The sequence below is a fragment of the Ascidia mentula genome, chromosome 4 (genome assembly GCF_947561715.1).
Source record: "Ascidia mentula chromosome 4, kaAscMent1.1, whole genome shotgun sequence".
Lineage (NCBI taxonomy): Eukaryota > Metazoa > Chordata > Ascidiacea > Phlebobranchia > Ascidiidae > Ascidia > Ascidia mentula.
The window spans coordinates 140,809-161,019 of NC_138569.1; the positions used below are offsets into that span (position 1 = coordinate 140,809).

Sequence of the window (20,211 nt, forward strand, 5' to 3'; positions counted from 1 at the left end):
GATTGATTGTAAAGAGGTTTTTAGCAAACAAAAGCAAGTTTACTTGTTATGTGTTTGTGACTACATGCGTAAAGAAAAGACGTGTTTACGCGGAAAACCCATCACACACCTAGTGTTTTGCGGGGGTGGTGGCTTATTTGCATAAACTGAAACAGCATTCAATCATCGGAATGTTTTTAACAAAAGAAAACTCCCGAGTTTGGGCAAAACAACTTGTCACGTGACACAATCGATCGGTTACGATTGGTTGATACGCCCCTCACCCTGTTCTGAAGGTCGTCGGTATTTACTGAATATTTGTTGGTTGCTTTAAACTTCCTACGCAGGTTGTGTACGTCATCATGGTTTCGGTTACGTTCCCCACTCACACAAAAGTTGATTTAGTGGAGTACCTGTGGCTGGTGGAAGTTCCCGGTCATGACTTACTTGTAATTAATACTTGCTTATGTGTCTGGGCTTTACCCCATTGTGGTTTTACTAAAACCGTTTCTTTATTAAAACGTGACCATTGGAAAACCTTGGGTGATGTTTGTTTGCTGAACACTGAACCAACCCCCTCACTGGCATGAACGTTCAAATAACTTTGCAATAAATTAATAAAAGTTGAAATGGTTCTGCCTTTAACCTGACGGTGACACGTGGATAATTTGAATATTTGTTCCTCTCTCGTTGCTCAAACATTTTCACAGGTTTTCTCTCAACGTTGTGTTTTGAAATATATTTTGCGAAACCGACATGACGAAAAGCAACAAAAATGCACCAAACTTTAAGCGATGACGTCATGTGCTGGCCAGTCATGAAAAACCATTATCCTAAGCACTTATTCCAACAACTTGGGTTATTTGTACAGAATCTCTGTATGTTGTAAACCAGAGGTCGGGGAAACTTTTTGGCCAAGGGAGCCATGAAAGCAACTTATTTTTAATTGTATTTCAGTGAGAACCATGTAATATTTTTCAACACTTAATAAACAAGTTCTAGCAACCAAATAACGCCTGGCATTTCTTAGCACGATTGTTACGTCATAGATTGTGTACGTTATAGAAAATTACAAGAATAGTTTTATTATTGAAATATGAATCTGACGTTCTTCTGATGAAAAACAACAAATATGCACCTTTTGTTTAAAAAAGATTGAACAAAAGGTGTATATTTGTTGTTTTTCACCAGAAGAACGTCAGATTCACAATTCATTACGATACCTGGTGGTCAAAACCTATTTTCAGTTTTCAGTTTTATTATTACCAATCGGTTTCAGAAATGCCAACATAGATTTATTTGCGAGCCAGATTCCGTCATCAAACTTTGCCACATCTAGCTCGAGCCATGGGTGCCCGACTTCTATTGTACAATGTCCGAAATACGTTTTCTTAAGGAAAAATTTCGCCAAATTCGAGGAGCGGGAAAGCACGATGTATTTTATTTTTACAATTTAGTTGAATTTTCTTCCTTCTTGGCCGGAGAAACATCAAATAACTCCTCCTGGTGGAAAGGATGGGGTAATTGTTGATCCTTGCATATCCCGCTGTCCTCCGACCTCCCACTCATCTCTGACCTCTTCTCAACACCGGGGGAATCCCCCTTGTCGTTACTCTCAAGTTGCTTGGGTTTCAACAGAAATTCCGCAATCCCTGTAGAAATGAAAATTGCGTTAAAACCATTCGGGTCTAATGAAGGTTTTCGCATCTTGACCAAAAAACACTGGAACATTATGACGTAACACTCACCATAGCAGAACATCGATACACACAGCAGGGCGATCTGAATGTAGATTTTGTATCTTACACACAAGCTTGTACTCCAACCAAACTGGATCGCAAACCCAGATAAAACGAAGAGGTTCCAAACAGTGAAAGCCGTTTCCTGGTTTGATTGGAAATATCCCGCGTGCATATCTGCGTGGAAATGTCGATTTACCTTTACATATTACTAAACATAAGCGGGGATTTACCGTTTACGAGAGGATTCCAAATGCCATCTGTGATTCCGTAGGAGAAAAACAGAAGATAAACAATCCACGTTGTTGAAGGGGTCGGGACCCAGAACAGGCACCACATGTAATTAGCGAGGTCAACGCACAAAGCAAAGCCTAAAGGAATATTCCGACCGATGCGACTTGAGATTTTGCCGATGAAGAAAGAAATAAATGCGTTGATTGCACAGAATATGGCCATGCACAATCCAACCTGTATTGAACGTACTTGGGGTTTAGGCTTTGTTGGTTTAAATATTAACTACAAGTTGGTGACATGAATAAGTTTGTGTAAAATTTAACTTTAGATTCCTGACTGCTTGCTGTTTTATTGGTTTCCGTATTGATAAAAATTTCTTCCACGTTTTTTTGTTGAAGAAAAATTGTTAAAATTTCTCATTTCAAGAAAGCCCTTATTGACTTATTGGCTGTTGTACCTGATCTACCCCGAGGATGCAGGAAGCAAAAGCTCTCGTTAGCTCGGCGAAGACGAACGATGAGTAGATTCCACTGTACAGTGAGAACGGGATGATTAGTAATTGTCTTGGAGTGAAAAGGTGGACAATGGTTGCTTTCACGATGGAAAATGCAAGTTCAATGTAACTCTGTACGATAAAACACCAAAAATCAATTCGTCATTATTTCAAATACAACCTGAATGACGAAAAGTATTAAAGGAAAAATAACCTTGTCGTCATCCGATCTTTCCAAATCATTCGTTGCTCCTTCGAATATACTGCTTACAACATCAAATTCATCATCCTTCTCCAGCCCACCACGAAACTTCAATTCACTGACGTCATCAGCCCCTCCCTCGAATACTGACGTCATCTTACCGTCTGCCTCTACCTCGACTTCATCCAAACCCCTATTATCAACCCCTGTGACGTCATTTGGGGGTTTCACCTCCAACTGTGGGTTGATTTTTTTCACCAAGAAGATGTGAATCGTTATAGCGATTATGACCATGCCTCCCATGACACCGTACACGATGTAGAGCGTGGTCTCGGCCGCCGGGACGTACTGACCGATGTTCAAAGCAGTGATGTTTGGATCCTGGCAGTCATTTGACCCACACACGGATAGACCGGGGGGCGTGGCAGTGGGTGTGGCGTCGGTGGAGTTGTTAAGAAATGTGGAGTTTGTGGAGATCGGACCCTTACCACCGAATAATATTGCATAACTGATGAGGTTCCCAAACACCTGGGGTGAGAGTAAAGTGCAGGTAATTTACTGCTTGCCTCCTTAACATGGTAAGGATTTAACTCAACTCTGACAACATGCGATGTTTGGTCGCATATATTGCGTGATCAGTTTCACCGTGAAACCGAACATTGTGACGAAGATAATTAATGCCCCAATAGCAAGTTATCTGATGGTTAATGAAAAAACTTACAATATTTATTTTATATCAATATTTTTCGTGATTAATAAATTTATGAAAATTTATAACCTGGCAAAGTTGGAAAACGAAGAAAAAGTAACCGATGAATTCTGTGATGTAGAAATCCGGGTGTTTTCCTCCGAAAGTTGCGAATCTTTTTGCGAAATGAACCGTGAAAAGCATCATGCATGGCCACATGGTGGCCTCACCCATCCCAACTATGACTCCGCCAGGTATCAACGTGTATGTTTCTGACAACACGAATTATTGGATTCTCACCATCCGAACTCGAATAACTGAGCACGACTAGATTAGAAACCAATTAATCACCGATCAAGAAAATATCAATTTTATTTTGGAGTTGAACGCATAAGAGGTTTTAAGTTCACAACGATCCATGTCGAACTTACTCGGGTAGAAATTCACTGCGACGTAAACCAGGTAAGTCACGTGACACATGATCATAGTTGGTTTGGTGCCGAAAGCTTTTAACACAATCGGTGTGAAAATAACTCCGAACACAGCTGAAGTGCAATAGATAGCAGTGGACGCAGCGGCACCTAGTGGATATAAAGGAAGCCAGTCAGTGTTACGTGTCATTATTAAGCCTAATTATGAACAACCAACGTAGTATTGACGATTATTTTCCTAACTATTCATAACTTAACCATTCATGACTTAAATTATTCAAGCGTGACTCACCAACGCCTTCTTCAATGTTCACGCTTGACTGGAGATAGAGCAAGGTCGTGTAAGCCCCAAACGTGAGGAAAATACCGGACATAAAAATTGCAAATTTTTTTACAACCAAATGTCTCAGCGATCGCTCGCTTCTTACATCCGGGACTGATAAACTATTTTCTGTCATTTCCTTTATCGAAAGTTATTCCCTTGGAAAAAAGTTTTTGCTACAAAACAGAAACGTAACAAATAAGGTATTGTCATCATCATGTGGACACGATCAAATACATCATCATCATCATCATGTGGACACGATCAAATACATCAACCTCTCTTTCTTTGAAACTCTGCGACTTCCATTCGGTTCCGCATGAAAGTTTTTATAAATGTATTTTATCAATTTTTTAGTGGAAACTTTGGAAAAACCCAAACTTGACTCCAAGCTGTTTACTATGCTGACTAGGGGAACCACCTTAAAGACAAACCTCACAATAAACCCTGACACACAAGAGAGGTTGGAGGAAGAAGTTGAGTTGGGAGTCCGACCTTGCTTATATAGACCTCCGTCCAATACCAGAGCCTTCTTTCTTATTTGGAAAACCCCGAACGCGTCGTAACTTGCCTGCTTTCTCTCTCTGGTTTGTTTGCTTTCAGGCCGGCCGACAAACTGGTTTCACCGAGATGTGAAATTCGTCAAATTAAATTCATGGGGTTTACTAACATTTAGTATTTTGATGAAAATTAAACCTTCCTCATGAAGATTTTAAATACTTTTTTATGCGATTTCCAAGTTAAAGTAAACTTGAACTTGACAAAGTGGAATTCTCACAAAAATGAAGGTTGTAAGTTTCGCATGTTTCTATCGCTTTGCGAGTTTAACCTGGGCCGATGCGAGCATACAAGTTCGATCACGTTTTTATGGCTTTCATCAAACAAATTTGTTTACAATGTTTTGGAAAATCGTCAGCAAATCACAACTTTATTTATGTTACAATGACAAAAGAATATGCTTTTTGCATGAACGAATGTGACGTCATAATAGTAATCACTGCGTCACCGTCGCCTACGTCGTGTAAAACTTTCCAATGACGAATCGGAAAAATATCCTGGTGTGGACAAAGAACTCGAAGCACGGCGGTCTTTGGCTCTTGACGCTCTCTCGTGGTGACGTGTTTTAACCCGAGGTGACCGCTGGGGGCGCTTATGAGCTCTGTATGCGTGAGACGTTCTGGTATTCCGACAGGAATCCGTGGGGGAAGTCCCTTCACCAAAACTCTTTCGACGTTTCTTTGCTTTGGTTTCAACTACAGATGAATTTTTATGGGTACTTTTTTTCTTTTTTTGTTTCTCTTGTGCTTTCCTCTTCGTTTCATGATCTCTTGGCTTTGTTTTCTTTACTTGTTGGCCGTTGCCCTTGGCAACCGCATTATTTTTTTTCCTCTTGTTTATTCTTTGACGTTCATCCTCTACAAGAGGTTTTTCTGTCTTCCTCTTTTTGACTGTTTTTGTTTCTTCCTTGTTCCGAGAAGGATCCGATCCTCCTCGTCTTCTCTTTCTTCCAGAGGATTTTTTATTCCTTCCCTCGAACATCCGGATGCCAAACCTTCCTCCTCTCTTATCCATCCTCTTGATCGTCTTCAGTTTCTGCATTCTTTGAACAAGGTTGAACTTCTTTGCCACCAGAAGAATAATGAAGGCACCCACGATGATGCAAATCACTATGACAACGGCCTTCATTTCGTTGGAGAGAGTTTTGGCTCTTGGTGGTGGAGGGGAGGGAGGAACATAGGGAGTAACCGCTGGAAACAATTTCTAACTTTCAAATTTCCCGCCTATTTCGCGCCACTAAACCTGTACTACATTAAAAAACCCTCAGTTCCCAAGCATTTCCCAACTTACGTTTGGAGGTCGTCCTTTTCATCTGCGGGGGTTGATTCAATAAATTCCCCTCAGTATCGAACCCTGGGTTACTTGAAACATCTTGACCCTGATTCCTCCTTCTGTTCAGAAGTTCTATTCGTTCGTTCTGCGTGAGTGGTTTCCTTTTATTGGAGTACCTACTACCGCCACCTGTCGGTATAACTTTCCCTGTTCGTTTCGATGGAACGACTTTATCTTTTTCAGGTTTATTAACGTCACCTGCAGTAAAATGACAACGGTTCTGTTACTAAACAGCAAGGGAGAACGTTGTCGAATAAATATAGTTGATAACATGTGTAAAGTTTATGGAAACCACAGTAAATCCCCAGCAATGTCTGACTCAAACCTGGTACGGCGGCAGGTTCGTCAGTCATTGAATAACTTGCTTGGAACCCCATGTACTTAGAACCGACAGCGTCTGAACCGGAGTGAAGATTAAGCAGCAACACACTGCCTGCAAAATAATATCCAAACACTAGATGTCGCCTTAAAACTTAGGACAGACAAGTTGATGAACATCTGATAAAAAAGATGACAACAGAAAAACTGTTTTCTGCAAAGTCTCGTACAATAACCTTCAGCATCCTGTATCCAAGTTACAAAGGTACTTGTAATATTGATGCTGAACAATAAAATATGTTGGCAATAAGTCACAATGCAAGCGTCACACTTGAATGGAAACACAGTGAGATGAATGAAGCCATACCTGGAGAAACTATCGTTCCCAGACTGTCCCGACCACATAAAGTGTAATATCTTGTCGGTACGTCTGGGTTTTTGTCCCGGAACTGAATATTCAGCCACTGCCTCGTGCATTTTCCCTTCGCATTCGGCAACGCGAGGTTGAAGCCAGAAAACTGAAGTTTAACTCTGTACCCGGCTTCCGTCGAAATTCTGTGGAATATTAAGAGTTCACGTGGGTTCACACGAATATTTCATGCGTGTCATGGTCACGCTTCGTCGCCTCACCTCCACGAGCACTGAGTTTGTGGCGGAAAAGCATTCGGAAACCCTGGACTTTTGATTGTCTGCCATCGATCAACCGCTTTCAGATGGTCGTGGGTGCAACCTGTGCATTAATTTCACATATTATTCTCACACTGTATCAAGCATGACAACTTACTTTTGGAACTCAGAGCGGTTTGAATACAGATGAGAATGAGAAGATGAATTAGCATGGTTTAAGGTTTACAACATTTTCACCAGTATTATTTGCAGAGCAACTAATTTAAATTTAATCCCTAATCGATTTATATCAATGGAGTATATTGTTGAAGGCGCAGATAATCTGTTGACAACTAATAGTTAAATCCGAGTTCTTTCCAGAAATATTCACTCTTCTCGTTGTAAATGATGGCTTTTTCCTTCAACAACCCAAGAAGTGAAAGAAAAGCTAAGAAAAAACTAGACTCAAAAACTAACAACTGTCAGTAGGTTCACTAATTATCAACAGCCCAAAGCTTAACGGATGACTGGTTTGACACTTTTGTCGAAATTCTGGGCCGTCGAAACAGAACAACTCATTCTTTTACCGCCCCAGGCATTGTGACGTCAGGCACACGTAACAATCACTTGGCAAATTTGATTCGATAGTAAAACGATGGTAAAACAAATTAGTTTATTTTAGGTTTTGAAAATAAACTTCGATTAAAAAAATACGTTTACGTAAATAAAATTAATTTTTGAACAAACACATTTTGTGAATGATTTTTGGGAAATTGATGAAAAAATGTCGAAATGATTTAGTGAGATTTGGAAAACAGAGAAACTCTTTCTTTAAATTTACCAAAATATTTAACCGGTAGGTAGCGCAAAAGGGGTCCGTGTTACAATTATAAAATAACTGAATAAAAAACAAATAATATACACACATTGTGTTGAATAGAGTTGATTGTTTACAAAACCAAGTACCTTTTTATTTGAGTGACAACATCAGACCATGAACATTTCACTCTCTATGCTATTTCGTTTTATATTGCAGTAGTTTTGACATCATGCTGAATGGTTTTCTGCGATTGATTCAGCAAATTAATATGTTTTCTATGTTCCAGAATGCCTTTATTCCAAAACAATGAGGATATTAAGTAGCATGGCATCCATTGTTTGTAACTCCGGTTCGTTTTACAATCTGTGTCGGAGGTTTATTAATAGACACCCCCACATCACGGCGCCGAGCTATATGCCCTGCTGCTGCTGCTGCTGCTGCTGCTGCTGCTGCTGCTGTTACTGCCTGCTTCCGGCCGTCTAATCAATATTGTAAGCTCTCAAATCAGTTGGGTTTCAAGCCACAGTTTCACTGTAATATTAAGGTCAATTATCACGTTTTACATACATGATAAGGATATTTGTACACTGGAGACGTGGACGCTTGCTATTGCAATTTCAAGTTGGCGTTTATTAAAACGATAAATGAAACCCGATGCATTATTTAAATATACAACATAACCCAGGGAGCTGTTTTGCAGTCGCAGACTCTTCAAATAATTACAGCAAAATTTAATAGAAAGTTTAAATTTTTATTACAATCGTTACCGAAGTTTAGAAATTGTAAATGCATCTTCTAATATTTTAAAATAATCGTTACATTTGAGAATTACAACAAGGATTAGTTTTTATCGATATATTGATCCAAAACCTGAGCGCCCAAAAGCGAACACGTGGGGTTACTTTAGGTCTTCGGTCTCCCGGTGGACAAAATCAACCAATAACAGAGCTTCGTTTAGAAACGCCTCTTTGAAGGTACAACCCGCAATAAAAAATAGACTGGTTTCACACCTTTTGACCGTTTAAATTGGCAACACTAAATTATTGGGACTGTAAAGGCTAATACATAAATCAGGTTTAATCAATCTATTTTATAAAACAATATACAATGCGTTAAAATACTTTGGTTTCAAACGAGTTTGCAGTGCATTTAATTGTTTGTAACTGTACCTTCATTGTTCCTTTAAGCGTGCTTATGACGTAACAACGCTCTGTGTTTAAAACGTGCGTAAGCGTGACGCGCAAGGCAGATGGAAGTGACTGACACAAATTAAGTGTTGCTGGTCTCTTTTGGATGGAAGTACTTGATTGTCCGTGCGATTAATATCCCAGATAAGCTGTTGTTTTGTCTCTTTCGAGTGCTGCCAACTATATGCAGAAAAGCTGTAGATGTGGATGTGACTTTAAGTAGTTGAGGCTTCACAAAGACATCGGACGATTTGTATAAGAGTTTGAATATTGGTGAAAGATGTAATTCCTGTGGCCACCTTTTCATGGCATTTTGCAAGCTTTACAAATGTGGTGGTTTATGATAATAATTATGTTAAAGTTTTGTTGACGTGCTGCCAGGCATGATATTAGTTTGCTGACGAGGATACAGAGCCTAAAACGTGCGGCTACCTTGCGTTAATAACAGCAATGGTGGAAATTTAACAGCGGCGCCGCCGGTCTGTTATTACCGAATAAAGAGCGTGCGCGGCATTTTGAGAATCGCGCGCTCTGTTGGTTTCGGCCGCCGTGGAAAATGACGCAATATTAAAGTAGGTTTTTGGCTAGTGTTTGTCATCGTGTGTGAACTGTGACGTGGTGTATAAGGTAAGGGGGGTGGACAGTTGTGGAGACGCGATTTACGCTAAATGTATCGGCAACCAAATTTGCTGAAAGAGCTTAACCCGAGTGTAGAACTGAAAGTCATAAACGCCAGCTACATCTAAACCTTCTGTCAGTGGTGAAAGGCAGACAGCTGCAAGAGTGCGTTATCTTTATTTGGGCCAGGCCTCGGGCGAACAAGGTATTTGCAGGCGTCAAAATTGCATTGTCACTAGAACAAGAACAACAATTTTGATCAAACGCGTTTCCCTCATGGATTTGAGTGTGTTAAACCAGGAAGTGTAAACCAACGGTTGCAAGATTAATAATGGGTTTACACAAATAACAGCAATTTAGCTGTGATCGATTTGACTTCTCGCATGGCGGAGCGTATGCTGCTGTCGCATCTAGTTTTCAAAATGATATTTTTTACAGAAATTTTTTACACATAATTTTTTGGTTAATTCTCTTGCCAAGTTACGTCATAATGGCAACATGTGGCAGACTCCGTTTGATCGACCAAGGAATTAAAACCGCAACTTTTGTTTCGGTAAGTTTTTTACACAACATAACGCAACATTTGATGTTGGAAAACCATTAAAAAGTTAGGTTCTTATTTATAAAGTTGTGTTTTTTAAACTTTGTTGGGGCTTCCCCGCGCGAAACTTCACCAGTAATTTTCCACAGTGATTTTGAAATGTGGAGTCGATTTTCACCTTTAAGTGGACGCCGGTATTTGAAGGGTAAACCAACAGCCGACACATTTCAGAATAAAACGTCGAATTGCATTGATAACTTCTTGGACTTTGTTTGATTCGCTTTATGAGAAACAATGTCATTTCACAGGAAATAGGCCGGGATCGCAGATGATGTAAAATACTTATCGTGATGCATTTGGACTTACCATGTTTGTCAATCTATTAGCATATGTAATTGATTTGTCTGGTTGGTACAAACATGCGGCTAACACACCCGATGCGTCAGTACCACACATGCACAACCACACGCTAATGTTGCTCACATCCGTTTATGCGACGTCATAATGCGTTGGCTGTTACGTCACAAAAATGCTTTGTAATATTCGCTATTGATGTGAAAGTGGCCCTGCCTCGAGTTCATGGATTTGCAAACGTAGATTCGCCACAGAAGTAGTATTATTATTATTATTATTATTATTATTATTGACGTTGTGAGTGACCTTGTACTTTGTAAACATGGTTGAAAATGATATTTTATTGCAGATTCAACGGTTCTCTTCCAACACTTCGTTTAAGGTTGGTTCCACTTCAAGCGGCGATTTCATTTCAAATAGATGTTAGATTTGTTTTTGTTTTTTGACCACACCAGGATAGTTGGGGCGGCACCAAGTGTACAACTTGCATCGTTACGTACAGATAACTTTGGATGGTGGTCGCCAAGCTTCTGCCAGTTTATAAATGTCAGAGCTATATTATACAAAGTTTTGGCTTAGCACTGATGATATGTAGCACTAGTGTTGCAGCGTACGTGACACATCTGCAATAGCTTATATTGCATCAGCTGGTTGCGCAAACTTCTTGTTATGCACACCAGACATGAGGCGAAATGCCAGAAATTCGCCTGCAGGCGCGGAAAGCTTCCACGAATGACCAGTTTAGCAACTCCTGTTTAACCAAGCGTATCATTACACATATGCTCCATTATAATGTCAGTGGCCTTTTGATTTATACCAAATATGGAATCTTTAGCTGTTGTATTCTGTTACTCCATGTTTTAATTTGTGCCATATTTACAGGCTAGCGACCTGCAGTTACGTTACACAAGAAAACCAAACGGGAAACCGGAGGATCCTGACAAGTGTTTGTTTGGAAAGCATTTTACCGACCACATGCTCGCCATCAAATGGAGTAAAGATAATGGTTGGTCCGCGCCTGTTATTAAACCAATTGAGAACATCAGCTTGCATCCAGCCACATCCGTCTTCCACTACGCAACAGAGGTAAGTTAATGGGGCACTATTTCCTGCCCAGAGTGGGGTTCGAACCAGTACCTATTGACTCACTACCCCCAACGCTCTCTGCAACAAGTTAACAACAATATTTTCGCGAATCAAGTAACGAACGCGATAGTTTTGCGATTTACCGACAATAGTTTTTACGAAAACCAATTTATTTGTCCAGCTTTTCGAAGGAATGAAAGCTTATAGAACGGTGGACAATCGGATCGCGTTGTTTCGGCCGATGGAAAACATGAAACGAATGAAGAAGTCTGCAAAGCGAGCTTGTTTACCGGTAAGTTGACGCCCCCCGTGGAAACCTGATGAACATTTTCAGTCAAGGTCTTGCACAACGTCGGTCACGGTTGAAATACGCTGCTGCTGGTGTTTTGGAGTTGCTGACAAACAATATCCAAACGTATCTTGGCGCAAAACCCCTGACCATGCGTTGAGCCAGTGAAACTTATCAGACTAATGTTCCAAATGTTACTCCAACGTTTTAACTTGGGTTGATTTTTATGGCCAGGAATTTGACGAAGATGAATTGTTGAAATGCATAGCTGAGTTGGTTCGTGTTGAGCAGGAATGGGTTCCGTATTCGACCAAGGCGTCGCTCTATTTGCGTCCCACTATGATTGGAACTGAGGTTCGTACACAGATCTCACAATTTCCAACAGGGCGCTTTTAATGTGAGAATTGTCACAACTTTCCAGGCCTCGCTCGGTGTCAATATCTCAAACTCGGCCTTGCTCTACTGCATCACCTGTCCAGTTGGTCCGTACTTCACAACAGGAACTTTCAACCCCGTTTCACTAATGGCCGACCCACGATTTGTGAGGGCAGCCAAGGGTGGTGTGGGATCGTACAAACTTGGAAGGTAAAGCAGTTTAACATTTGAAAATTCCTTTAGCTTGGTAGTTGGAGTTGCGGATGAAACGCACCACAAAGATTCATTAAAACTGGATCGATTCTGAGCCCAATAGTTTATTAAGGTTTAGTTTTTCCAAAATTGCAAAAGACTTTGTGAATTCACCCGTGCATGGATCGTTGTATCCACAGTAATTACGGACCAACGATCGAAATCCAGGAGGAAGCTTTGAAGAGAGGTTGCCAACAAGTGTTGTGGCTTGCCGAAGATGACCACAAGGTCACAGAAGTCGGGACTATGAACGTCTTTATTTACTGGATCAATGAAAACGGAGGTATCCCAGTTCAAGAACATCGTATTTATTCTAAAACACAAAATGATAAACATGGCATTGTTTCGTCATAGAGAAAGAACTTGCAACAATGCCCCTCGACCGCGGAATCGTCCTCCCTGGTGTGACACGGTCATCGCTCATGGAGTTGGGAAGAGAATGGGGTGAATTCAAGGTCGTTGAGAAGGTCATTACCATGGGTGACGTCGTGAAAGCTCTCAACGAGAACAGGGTCCGTTGTAAGGGTTAATCTTGGAATATTATTCACTTACTTTGGAATTCATCTGCAGTTGATCGAAATGTTTGGAGCTGGAACTGCTTGTGTTGTTTGTCCGATCAATAGGATTCTGTACATGAACCAGGACCTCCACATTCCAACCATGGACAATGGACCTGATGTTGCATCAAGATTCTACCAAGAACTGACAGATATTCAGGTATTTATATCAAACATGAAACAAAATGTCACAAATACGCACCTCGTTACTTTTTACATCACTTTGTGAAAGCACATAATTTAAAGTACAAAGTCTTATATTCTTTGTTAAACAAAGCAGTTGCACATACAACTGTTGGCCACGATTTGCAACTCTGCCAATAGGCAAGCAAATAGTTCGTTGAAATTCCTGCAAATCCCGACCGTGAGGTTTTGCTTCTGTCATCACATTGTGTATGTTGTAGTACGGGAGGACTCCACACCATTGGTCTTATACCGTGGCTGACGACGTTGAAGCCGTGAACGCAGCAGAAAATCAAATCTAAACTTATTTATTTCGATTCTTGCGCAAATATTTTTCATACAAATTAGAAAAACACCTAAAGTTTTTCGCCTTTTTTGTTTAACACAAAAATGTGTCTGCTTTTTTTTGCACTGTACCTAAAGTTGTTTACACAAAACCTGAAAACACAAACTTCTATTTATAAAATACACAACGTGTTACCGCATACACCGGTATATGTGGGTATGTTGTGGTGTCAATTATCGCTTGCGTAGTTACCTTGCCTTGGGGAATAACCTAGAGTGAAAGTCGGTGGTCGGGATAATGAAGCTTTTGGAATGTTCCTTTGTGACGAAATAAGTTCTTTCACGTTTATATTTGTTGTTTTTGGCCGAAAAATACGCGATACACAACTGACACATTTACACAACACTAAGTTAAGTTCCACTAATTTACTGTGACAATACAAATTGTACAGCGATTGATGTTTGCCTCTTACTTTTGCATTAGTGTTTTTTTTCTTCCAAAATCTCAACGGTATCATTATTTGACGTAAAAAGTTTTAAACGACATTTTGGTGACGAAGTTTTTTGTTCGTTTCGTTTTTGAATTTTACCAAACCTGCGTAGCTCATACTTGTGAAAAACTATTGTTGGTTATCACTAAACTAGGGGATGCACCGAAAGTTCGGGCGAAACTAAGGAATTTATAATTATTCGGTTTCGACCAAATATTTTCGCAAAATTCGGCCGAAACCGAAACTTTTTTACTGCATGTAGCGAAAATACGCAAAGTTTAGAATAGATTCATTGTTTAAACTGTACGAATGTGTTCGTTTTGTTTGTTTTTGTCACCGAAATAATGAAAATCAACTTTAAGCATTTGGTACAGTAGAGGTTATTCTTTAAGTGCCAAAAAGGCTGTATGATAGGATCAGTTCCAATCCTGCACATGTTTTGTTCAAGTTTATTGCGTTTAAAGAGATGGATACCAAAATTTGTTTCGGTTTATTTTGTGCCGAATATTCGTTTTCGGCCGATTAAAAAAAAAAGTTTCGGTGTATCACTAGATATCACTAAACCACAGTAGAGAAATCTCTTCTTGAGTTAATCCAGTAAAAGGTTTCCAAACCACGCCCCCTGTTTTGATTGGGCTATCTGTAAATCACGTGACCGGTTATTGAAAATTTCGATGCTTGGTTTTCAGAACGAAAGTAATTTTCATGGCATTTTTTACAAATTCAGAAGTTTGGTTTATTAATATAAAGAATTTAATTCTCAAATTTTATGTTTCGTTCTATAACCGAAGCAAGAATACTTCTGTGTGTTCTAGTACTTGCTTTGTTTACAATAAAACCCCCAACCATTCTTTCCATTGGTATGAAGAGATTTCCAGTCAGACAACAATAATTTTCACACAATGTTGTTATTTCGTCGCGAATATTCGGCTAAAGTGTAAATACGACCTCCTATTCTAGATACGTCTTGAAATATAAAGGACAGGTGAAACGATAACATGCTTTAACGTGAAGTAAGTTAAATTAGATTAGGAATTCAAGCTGTTGTTTTGAAATGCCTCGTGTTCGGGCAAGCGTGACGTTATGATATTGAGGTTAGCAAACTGAGTTAATCAGCATGTTTGCCGGCAGAGCATTGCAAATAAGTCCATAGACTGCCCTTCTCGCCATCACCTCAAGGACATGACCTAGGGTAACCCCAAAAGTGGCGTCACCCGGAATGTAGGGGCGTGAAGTGGGCGTGACAAGCGTCCACCAAGTCAAAGCAATGTTGAACAGAAAGTTCCCATGTTGACGTGGTTGGAAGAGATTGGTTGACATTTCCAAGACAACACAAAACCAACCGGATTAAAAAGAAACGAGAGACAATCTTAGACTGGAAAAGTGAAACAAGCAGATTTACAACTGAAGGATTTGAAATAACCGTTGCATCAATTAACTTCGAACGAAAAATCGACTCTAATCCTAATGCCAAGTTCTGCCGCTCTCAGCTACCACCCCACATTAAGTGTGCAAATAGTTTCTCAACATTAATTTCCGTCAGATTAATTTGTTGTAAAACCTGTGTGGACAACATCTCTGGTGACTGTGTTTACTCAGTCTGTGCTGAAACAAATATTTTCTGTCTGACCACCCGTGTTGACTGTCGCCCGTCAATACATCCTTTCACCGCATCTGTTGTGTTTCATGGACAAACTGACTAAGCCTAAGTCGCCCTGTATCGGAATGCGGATTTAAAGCGCGTGTGTATTTCAACCATAGAAGGTTTTCATAACAACAATGTTTCGGGTTGGGTTGAACTTTACATTATTTTAAGGCAAGAGGAATTGTCTGGGAATTAAAACCGTATTTTTCCGAGGATAAATATGATATGTAAATTATTACTTTAACACAGACTTCCACCTGAGTAACGAAACGTTTACTTTAAAACACAAAGTCGAGACGATTGATTGGTCTAAAGGTTCGATGAACGCACAGTGCACAAAGTTAACGCGGAGAAAATCTTTCACAAGAAAGTTGGTTTGCACAAGAGGCTGATGTTAAGATGATTCCAACCTCTTAATGGCCTTAACGCTAAATTTACGCAATTAAGCTACACTGCTTGCGAAAAACGCAAAACACAAAGTAAACTTGTGAGTACCAACAGAAATAAACATCAGCCAATATCGAATATTAGAGGATTACAAGAAATTATAACCCTCCAACAGAGAAATAATATTGCAATGTTGGCTATGTGCTCAGGTGCGTCATCTAGCGAATACTTTATGTCCGCTTCCAAGAGCCCCGACGCAAGCTCGAAATTTGTGGTCGTTCCTTTCAATATATTCCCGCGCATCTTCAACCATCAAATTCAACTTTTCTTCTTGGAAATCGTCAAGTTGTAAAGGTTCTAGAATAAAAGTTAAAAACAAACATCTCAAACCTCCTGCTGAAATTAGTGATGAAACAAAAACGGTGCTCGTTGCATTCAAATACTTTCACATCCAAATATCTGTTCTGTTAAGCGTTATAAGCTGTTAAACCGGTAAAAATGTCAATAGAATGTTCAACCAACCAATTCGAATTTTGACACGTCCTTTCTACTGTGACGTCACAACTAACCTCGTATAAAAGGGTTGAAACGGAAATACGTTGCATCCGGTAAAAGATCGTACATCACCGTGTGGACTTCTGTTAAAAATATTTCACACAATAAGTTAATGAACAGAAATATGGGGTAGAAATGATTTGTAGGTGGAAGGTTTGATAACTAATCTATTCATGTCCTGTCTGTTTAAGGCCGTAATTCCCAAGAGAAAATGCGGAACTTGATAGTGATGAGGTCATTACATTAATTATCTGTAGTTTACGTTATTGATGGAAGTCTGTGAAAATCCTGTTTTCCAAACAATGTTGTGGGCGAAGCTAATTTTAAATCAAAATTCAACTTTAAGTTTAGACAAAACCGGCCACCTGAAACACTGGTGGCGCTGTCGACCACTTTTAAGAGTTTGTCTTTGAGGGAAAGGAATTGTTCGCTGGTCGGTCCAACTGTGGGTTCGTATCTACCAGTGCCAACTGAAACAACGCATTGTATGGGAGCATTCGGCCACAACAAACTGCATTCATTCATCGCCACTCCAGCTGGATTGTTTGTCAGCAAACCTCCATCCTGAGTTGAAAAGGAATTATTAAACTCAATCCCTGTGTGATGTTGATTCCACTTTGATCCACTAAATGTGGGGTTATGAACGAAGATATTAAAAAACCAAGACAATGGAATCATTGAAACAAATCAAACTTTGTACCAACCATAAAAATAACAGATTTCAGGCACAACAAACACCTAATCTGAGAATCTACATTATGGAAACCCACCCCAAGCACCACAAGTGTGAAATTGCTTGAGTGTTGTACCTGATGTATGTTGCTGTGCTTCTTAAATTCCTCAAAGTAGCCTGGAGCAGCAGAAGAGGCTCGTAATGCTTCCCATAGCTTGCCACGACATGTACCTGGCCAATGGGTAAGACGGGTACCAGGTACAATGCTGCAACACAAACAACACTTTTAAGCCAAGTGCATTTAACAAAAACTCACAAACAACAATAAAATTAAAGAGTATGTGAAAAAAACACATTTTTTACACAAAAAAATCCTTGCATAACTATTAAATATTTCCATCAGTAGAAACCTGTAATTTCTCCACACAAATGGTTTAAGCATCATTCTGTTAACCAGTGTTGAAACGGCACAACATTTCGGGGTGTCCTCGTCTGCTGCTGTTTCAATTAACAATCTGTTGCCTACAAACACATAGAAGTTATCTCTAAAATTAATTGATTACATATTCCCCAAACTCTGGTCAAAATGAGAATTTTGCTGAAACTTTAAAGATTTAAAAAGAATTTCTTTAAAAGTTAATTTTTTAGGTTGAATATTCTGCCAGTGGTTACTAACATTTAAAATTAATGTGTTGATTTGATCACCGCTGAAACATCACGCAACCAATACATGTTCAAAACCAAAAAAATAACATGAAACTTTGCTTACCAAAGACAGTTTTTAGTATTTTTTCAAGTGTCTCCGAATTATAGTAAGCGTGAGCTGTGACAAGCTTGCGAGTTCCTTCCAATCTACTTTGGTTGAAAACTTCTGATCCGAGTTGTCTGAAGTCCACAAATAACAGCATTAAAATAATACATGGCAAATATTTAATATCAAACAAGACATTTCTAATATTATTGACAATTAGCTGCATGTTTTTGTCTGTTCACCTATAAATAGATTCGATGTCAGCAACCGGAAGTTTCTTTATTCCAAGTAGAAAAGCAAGTATTGCCCCCGTGCTGACCCCACAAATATAATCAAACATTTCATGGATGTTTTTTCCACTTAACTCGGACAAACGACGAAAGATTTCAACAGAGAGAACACCCCTGTGTGAGACAATAACCTTTAAGATAATACTCACAATAAGTTGCAACTGTAAGGGTTGAATACAATATGTTCAAACTTAAAGAGCGTAGCATAGTAACATGATGTTTGATTATGATGGCACAGCATGTTCATGCAACAAAATTCTTCACATTAATTTGTAACATGGGATTCTGCTTCTACTGGAAGACATATTGTGAAACCACTGATTAGACAGCTAGAAAGTATTCTTACCTACAACCACCTCCATCGATGCATAACACACGAATACCTCGTTGCTTAGGAGGGTCAACAGAACCCAACAATGCAAGAGTCATCCTCAACGATGGAAAAATATCTTTGTCAAATGTTGTGCGATAAATGTGAGTGATTTCACGGATTGCATTTTCCTAATTTACAAAATGACTCACAGATAAATCATGTAGTCCATGTATGTTATACGTTATAAGTACCTTGACGGCAGTAATTCTTGTGTCTGGGTATTTGAGCAGATGATTTTTAAGATCTTCAAGGTTTTCACAAACTGTAGTCAGACTGTTTGCATCTCGGATACTCTGGATTAAACATCTCGTCCGATTGTTTATTTCAATCTTTCGTGCAATTTTGTCTTTCTGGCTCTAAGTTGTAGCAAAAAAATAAAAGCAGGTCTATGAAAACATAGTAAAAAAGTTACCTGAATTCTAACCGCTTCTTTTTCTTCTTCATCAATTTTAATTTGTTTTAATTTTTCGCCATCATCCAAAGGTCCAGTAGATGATAGGTAAGGAATAAATTGATACAAACTATCTAGCAAGGAAAGTTGGCTTTCTTTTGGTTCTTTAACTTCTGGAGGTTTCATAATCCCATTTTCTTCATCACTTGACATCTTCACAGTCGACTCGGATCCTTCTAAAAAGTTCTTCTGAGAAATAAAGCTGAAAAAAGTGTTTGCAGGCATTTCTACAAACTGCTTCACAGATGACAACAAAGAACTTGTTTGCGAATTTTCTTCCTTGACTTTCTCTATGAGAATATCATATTGTGAATGTGGTCTTCCCTCTCTCTCATCAGATAAATCTGATGGTTCCATATTTCCTTTCTCTGGATTTTTTTGTCCACTTTTATCTTTATTATGGCCACCACCACCGAACTCAGGAAGTCTGTAGTCTTCATCACAGCTTTCTGATAACTCCAAATGTGAAGATGCAAAATATACAAGAGGTTGTTCAACTTCTTTGCAATCTTTCAGTAAAACTTGATTTTGCCGAGGTTGTTTTGATCTTAGTAGAACAGCTTTGGATGAGTTTGATACAAGAAGTCTGGCGAAATTAGATAGCGAGGCTTTTGATTGTGAAATGTGTTCAGGAACAAACATAGACAATTCCATACAGTATTTGCACTTAGTTTTAACTTCAACGTATATAGTGTTTAAGAACATAAATATTCTTTTTGTCTGAAGGGAATATTTATGTTTCAAAACATTCATCACACTTGGCTGATGTCTTTGGTTTCTTGCTTCTCTGGTGAGGACAATACTTGGCGCCAGGCATTTTCTTATGCATGAACTTGTCAACTTGGACTTGTGCAAGGAACAAATATTCCCATGGCATAGCGTGGCAACAACCATATTATTTCACTGCAGACTTGGTAATAAACATCTGAAAACATGTTGAGCATATTTAAATTCTAAACTGAATACCAGAGGATCAAACACAATCGAAAAATGTCCATTCTTGGCCCAATTTAAAACTCAAACAAATTCCACTACTTACCACAAGATATAACAAAATAACTCAAGAAACCTCAAAACAAACGCTGTTTAGTTTTCTTCCGTTCAAAGAAGCAGGTTTATTTAGGACTTATTCAAGCGTAACGTGTC

General features: G+C 39.2%; 4 protein-coding genes across 4 annotated transcripts; 1 reads left to right on the plus strand and 3 right to left on the minus strand.

Annotated features, from left to right (window-relative positions):
• Positions 1-708: 708 nt before the first annotated feature.
• On the minus strand, positions 709-4,468 carry LOC145897735 (protein unc-93 homolog A-like). The gene is made up of 8 exons (XM_082986147.1): positions 4,059-4,468; positions 3,767-3,916; positions 3,426-3,607; positions 2,660-3,175; positions 2,410-2,577; positions 1,952-2,186; positions 1,728-1,895; positions 709-1,631 (listed from the first exon to the last, which is right to left on the minus strand). Exons 1-8 carry the CDS (start codon positions 4,222-4,224, stop codon positions 1,426-1,428), a joined length of 1,791 nt encoding a protein of 596 aa, XP_082842273.1. The 5' UTR covers positions 4,225-4,468; the 3' UTR covers positions 709-1,425.
• Positions 4,469-5,027: 559 nt separating this feature from the next.
• On the minus strand, positions 5,028-7,241 carry LOC145899006 (uncharacterized). The gene is made up of 6 exons (XM_082987715.1): positions 7,081-7,241; positions 6,927-7,026; positions 6,664-6,851; positions 6,304-6,411; positions 5,937-6,176; positions 5,028-5,836 (listed from the first exon to the last, which is right to left on the minus strand). Exons 1-6 carry the CDS (start codon positions 7,133-7,135, stop codon positions 5,091-5,093), a joined length of 1,437 nt encoding a protein of 478 aa, XP_082843841.1. The 5' UTR covers positions 7,136-7,241; the 3' UTR covers positions 5,028-5,090.
• Positions 7,242-9,969: 2,728 nt separating this feature from the next.
• On the plus strand, positions 9,970-14,304 carry LOC145899520 (branched-chain-amino-acid aminotransferase, cytosolic-like). The gene is made up of 10 exons (XM_082988361.1): positions 9,970-10,080; positions 10,772-10,804; positions 11,305-11,508; positions 11,690-11,800; positions 12,032-12,151; positions 12,219-12,382; positions 12,565-12,707; positions 12,779-12,936; positions 12,995-13,141; positions 13,386-14,304. Exons 1-10 carry the CDS (start codon positions 10,018-10,020, stop codon positions 13,464-13,466), a joined length of 1,224 nt encoding a protein of 407 aa, XP_082844487.1. The 5' UTR covers positions 9,970-10,017; the 3' UTR covers positions 13,467-14,304.
• Positions 14,305-15,742: 1,438 nt separating this feature from the next.
• On the minus strand, positions 15,743-20,153 carry LOC145897824 (calcium-independent phospholipase A2-gamma-like). Its single transcript, XM_082986273.1, has 11 exons — positions 20,105-20,153; positions 19,027-19,990; positions 18,806-18,970; positions 18,588-18,742; positions 18,194-18,355; positions 17,970-18,085; positions 17,611-17,722; positions 17,337-17,466; positions 16,893-17,091; positions 16,542-16,610; positions 15,743-16,329 (listed from the first exon to the last, which is right to left on the minus strand). The coding sequence occupies exons 2-11, from the start codon at positions 19,957-19,959 to the stop codon at positions 16,187-16,189; spliced, it is 2,184 nt and encodes a 727-aa protein (XP_082842399.1). The 5' UTR covers positions 19,960-19,990; positions 20,105-20,153; the 3' UTR covers positions 15,743-16,186.
• Between the last annotated feature and the right edge of the window lie 58 nt (positions 20,154-20,211).